The following is a 5,107-nucleotide window of genomic DNA, read 5'->3' as shown; positions in this document are numbered from 1 at the left end:
AAAAAAAAATAGTTTTATGATTCTTGACAATTCCGAATGCACTTTGCTTGTAATCTGGCGCTATGTTTAGAGTTAACTAGAACATTCCAAGCAATCAAAAGAGACGTTATTTTCCAGAGGTAGACAGGTAGTTAACAAACGAGAAAAACAGTTGTAAAAGCTCGAATCCCTTATAAAGAGTGACTGTTACCTGGAGATATGGAATATATCACTTCTGCATTGTTTCCTTCATCGGGATCCTTTGCAAACACAGTAGTGACCAGCATATTTACGGGCTGACCTTCCAGAACCTGTCATTAAAACAAACAGCTGAGAAGTGAGTCAGTGAAGGTTAAAAAAGAATTATCGCTGGGCCTTTAAATAGAAGCACACATAACACTAATCATTTTTAAAGCATATTAAAAGCCACATACAATTTAAATATCTACCATATTACACAGTTACATAGGCAAGAGTCCATGAAAAGAATTCTTCCAAATTAAATTTTTCACTCAATTTGAACAAATTATCTGGGACTTTTGAATTAACTCTGAAAAAAAAATGGAAATCAAGGTAACTATTCAATCTTAGATTTGGGGTATATATTAGGAATTCTAGCCGAGTCTCATTCCTCACCTTCTCAGGACATTTTTAAGAAGGTGTTGTAGGGTCAGCCAGTAGCGTGGTGGCTAAGGCCGCTGGATCCCACATGGCCAAGTGCATGGTTTGAGGCCCAGACCATGGAACACGCCAGGTGTGGGGGCATGTGCGCACAAAATCCCAAAAGGAAGGAGAAATGGAGGAGACGGGATCGTGGAGTGACCACTGGAGGGTTCAGGAGTGTTTTTTTCACTTTCTCTCTCTGTCTTCCTCTAGCAAATGCATGCATTCTCTGGGGAAAAAAATAATTAAGAAAAGATGTTGTTATGACCCAAATGTGCCTAAGGTAAATATGAATCTTTATTTCAAGAAACCTACCTCACACAGGAAATGCGTCTCATTAATTAACAGGAAATTTCCTGAATACTGAAACACACATACTCCATGTTTAGCGGTCAGCTGCCAATTAAGCTACAAAATATTTAATGATGCAATTAAACATTACAATAATAATATAATGTTTTGCTCTGGTGGAATGTTTCATTAAGTTTGGCTCTAGAAGATCAGTTAAAAGTTACTCACTTGTGGGGCCAGCAGGTGGTATAGTGGTTAAGGTGCTGGACTTCTACATGGCTGACCGCAGTTCAAGTCCCAGACCTAGTGGCTTGAAAATCATACCTTGCATGTGTGTATGTGTGCCCAAAATGCAAGGAGGAGAACGGTGGAGAAGGGACTGTGATGTGGCTGTCCCCACTGGGGGGTGATTTCTCTTCCCTCTCACTGTCTCTGTCTCTCACTTCCTCAATATCTCTTTTGAGGTGTCCAGTATACCCATCAAGCCCAATCTGAATGACCAGTGAATTGCTCTGGAGCAGTAGTTTCCAAATTTTTATTCTGATAACCCACATTAAAAAAAAAATGGAGCTACTTATTCATCAATGATGTACATAAACTAATATGCTAATTTATTATGTATATTATAAAATACACAAAAACATGTAACTGACAAAGAGGAGGTAACATAATCAAAAGTTTCTGCACATGCTTAAAAGAGTCCTCTTTTATCTTTTTTAGAATTATTTTATTTAACTTCATACATTCATTTATTTGTTTATTTTCATTTGACCAGAGAGGGACACAGAGAAAAAGAAAGTAAGCACCAGGTCTGGGACTAGAACCAAAGTCGGCCATGTGGGAGGAATCAGTGCCCTTAACCACCGCACCACCTGCCAACCCCAACATTTTTCATTTTTTTCAGTTGAGTTTTTCGGTAATTTCCCAAGGGTAAGTGCCCCGTCCCTTCGCCTCGCGGTCATCAACTGCGGCTAAGCAGCCCTGCGGGACGGGATGGACGAGGCTGCGGACAAGCACCCGCGCACTGGTGGGGTGCGCTGGGGGGCGCGGCTTCTGCCAGGCAGCCACAGCTGGTTATTCCCCGCATGGAACAGGTGCAACCTCAAAGAGCGCATGTCCGCATCTTACGTCTTTCTTCCTTTTTCTTTTGGTTTTTAGTTATAGGGTTCACATGCCAGAGAGACGGAGAGAGGCAGAGAGAGGGAAAGTGAGAAACGGCCCCCCAGGGAGACATCTGTGTTCTAGTTCCTTCTCCTCTATTTTCCTCCTGGGACCTTGGACACACATGCCCGGAGAGCCTCAAGCCACCAGAACCAAGACTTGAACCGTGCTCAGCCATGTGAGAGTCCAGTGCCTTAGCCACTATGCCACCTGCTGGCCTCCGTATATTCATTGTCTTTAAAAAAGAATAATAAAACTTTAAAAAAAAAGAAAAAGAAAAAAGAAAAAAAAGACTTTTTAAAATGTGCACAATTTCTAGGTTTTCTAGACCTGTTCACCCCTCTGACAAATTCACCCATTTGGCCACAAGGTGGTGCTCCAAACAAACGCCTAGGAACAAGACGAAGCAGGGCTTCGCGAACCTTGACGTGTAATTCCTTCTCGGGGAGACACTGTGGGAACGCCGGCCGGTTGTCGTTGATGTCCGTAACGGAGACGTGCACCTCCATGGTGGCGTTTCGCGGCGGGGAGCCATGGTCCCTCACGAGGACGGTCATCTGGTGGTGTGGCCCAGCCTCACGATCCAACGCCACCCAGTTGATCAGCTCACCTGCAGACGGGGTCGGGCAAAAGGCACAGACGCTGTGGACTAGAACTCTCGCACCATCAGCCACCTCCAAAATAACCCACAGACCCGCTAATGGGCACAGAGCTTTGAGCAGACAGCGGGACTTCCCAAACCACCAAAATGGTATTGATAATTCGACTCTGTCAAATTCACTATTTGTATTTCAAATTATCTACCATCTGACATGTGAAGTGAAAAAGAAAAAAAAGGGGGGGGGGCAGCAGGTAGTATGATGGTTAAGGTGCTAGATTCCCACATGGCTGACAGTGGTTCAAGGCCCAGACCCGGCTGCTTGTTTGTTCACGTTCTCTCTGTGTATAGACGTCTCTCTCTGCTAAATGCACGTGCCCTGTAACAAATTAAAAAGCAATAATAATGAGAAATAAAATCACTCTAAAGGAATTCCTAAGAACAAATGATAAAAGCTCAGTGGGGATGTCGACATCATTTGGAAGAATTAAAATGGCTGTCTACCCCTCTTCTTGCTGCTATGTATTACAGTGTGGGAACACACGAGCTCTGATGACAGCGCTGGTCTGGGTCCCAGCCCTGCCCCACCTCAGCCAGGTGGCGACCTCCCCAAGCCCACCTCCCAGAACTGCTCCCGGGACCAAATGCAAAACCGTAAATGAAAACGCCTCGTGTGAGCTGGGAGCTACAACACACCCCGCAGCGGTCTGTCCACACCACATATTCAGGTATTCCTCTTTCTCTCACAAAGCCCACACGTGGTTTTGAGCTGCATCTCCCTTACAATGAGGGATGGTGAGCATTTTTTATATGCTTTCTGGCTGTTCACATGTCTTCCTTAGAGAGTTGTTGATTCACCTCATTTTCCCATCTTTTAACTGGGTTAATCATTAAAAATTGTAGTGGACCCTAGGGCCAAAGTGGAAAGAGAGTGTGGGAGGGGAGGAGCGTAGGAAAGAAAATTGGGGGCGAAATGGAGAGGTAAGACACTCGTGGGACGCAGATAAGGTTTATTATCTGTTGATGAGGATGTGTAGGGATCAGCAGTTGGCGTAATGGCTATGTCGCTGGACTCCCACGTAGCCGATCGTGGTTTGAGTCCCGGACCCGGTGGCTTAAACTCAAGCTGGGCACATGTACGTGCGTGCCCAAGATCCCGAGAGGAGAATGGGGGAGAAGGGATTGTGGCATGGCCGTCCCCCAGGGAGATGATTTCTCACTTTCTGTCTCTCTGTCTCTCTCTTTCTGGCGAGCGCACACACCCTATAGCAAAAACTGCTCCAAGAAAAAAGAAAAAAAGAAAAAGATGTGTGTAATAGTTTCATGTGGGCTGGACTGAGGGGTATATCATGCTGGGTAGTCTCTTCACATCTCAATGATGTACAGCGACTTAATGTACGAATAATAATAATAAAAAGCACGCAGTCGCCCAGGTCTACCCTGGGTACCTCCATGCTCTGCCGAGGAGGGTGCTGCCTTTGTCAGCTCGGCTCCTGTTCCAGCTACAGAAACGTAGGCATAACATCGCCACTGCTTGTCCCTGTCGCCAAGGGCCTGGAAGGCCACACACTCTCACCGATGGCCCATCCCCGCCATGGGGACCATGTATGAAAATCACAGTTGTGAGAAAGAAAACAGGAGGCAGCAGCCAGCCAATCACCGGTCGCATTGCTCCGGTTTCTGTTTAACTCTAGTCCGGATAAGAGATCGTGTCAATAAATAAATCAATAAATGAAACCTGAAAAGAGGAACCAAAAAGAAAATTCGCATGCGGGTGAGCTGAACGGGTGAGCTTAAATGCCATTTACTGGGACTGCTTATGACGTAGACTATATTTCTACAAGGTTTACTTTAACTGTGATTTTAATAAAAATCACACACGCACCTGCATTTAAAAAAAAAAAAAATAGCCAGAGAGTGAGTGTGCTGACCAGAGAGAAGGACAGGGAGAGGAGAAGAAAGCACTTCCACGGGGGTGGTCACCCCACAGCCCCTTCCATCGCGCCATCCTGTGGGGATCTGAAGCACACAGGGCCATGTGCCTCCATGTTCCAAGCTACCGGGTCTGAAATTCGAACCTACAGAGGGCCACGTGGGGTCCAGCTGCCTTAGCCACCAGGCCACGGAGCCAGTGCCACAACGGCATCTTTTTAGTTCCAAACTGAGCTTCCCCTCAACAGCCTGAAACGCAGAATGGCTGTTTCATCTCCTGACTCGACTCTGGCTGGTGGGTACCAGGTGCTCGGAGGTCCACCGTGGGGCTGAGCCCGGGCTCCCGGACCATGATGGACACTGTTCAGACCCACGATGGAGAAGTGAGAGCGTGCTGCCCTCGAGGGAGCCTCCTCCCTGCCTGCCACAGCGTCCCTGGTGGAGGGGACAGGGCCCAGGCGTGCAGTCTGTCAGGTCCCTTCA

General features: G+C 46.6%; 1 protein-coding gene across 1 annotated transcript in view; it reads right to left on the bottom strand.

Annotated features, from left to right (window-relative positions):
• DCHS2 (dachsous cadherin-related 2) overlaps positions 1 to 5,107 on the bottom strand; it is a 298,657-nt gene that overhangs the window by 92,569 nt on the left and 200,981 nt on the right. The window contains 2 exon segments of the mRNA XM_027769135.1: positions 191 to 290; positions 2,517 to 2,704. Coding sequence (XP_027624936.1) covers positions 191 to 290; positions 2,517 to 2,704 — 288 coding nt within the window.

The sequence above is a fragment of the Tupaia chinensis genome, unplaced genomic scaffold, assembly GCF_000334495.1.
Source record: "Tupaia chinensis unplaced genomic scaffold, TupChi_1.0 Scaffold148680_1, whole genome shotgun sequence".
Classification (NCBI taxonomy): Eukaryota; Metazoa; Chordata; class Mammalia; order Scandentia; family Tupaiidae; genus Tupaia; species Tupaia belangeri.
This window is presented reverse-complemented; position numbering and strand designations above follow the sequence as displayed.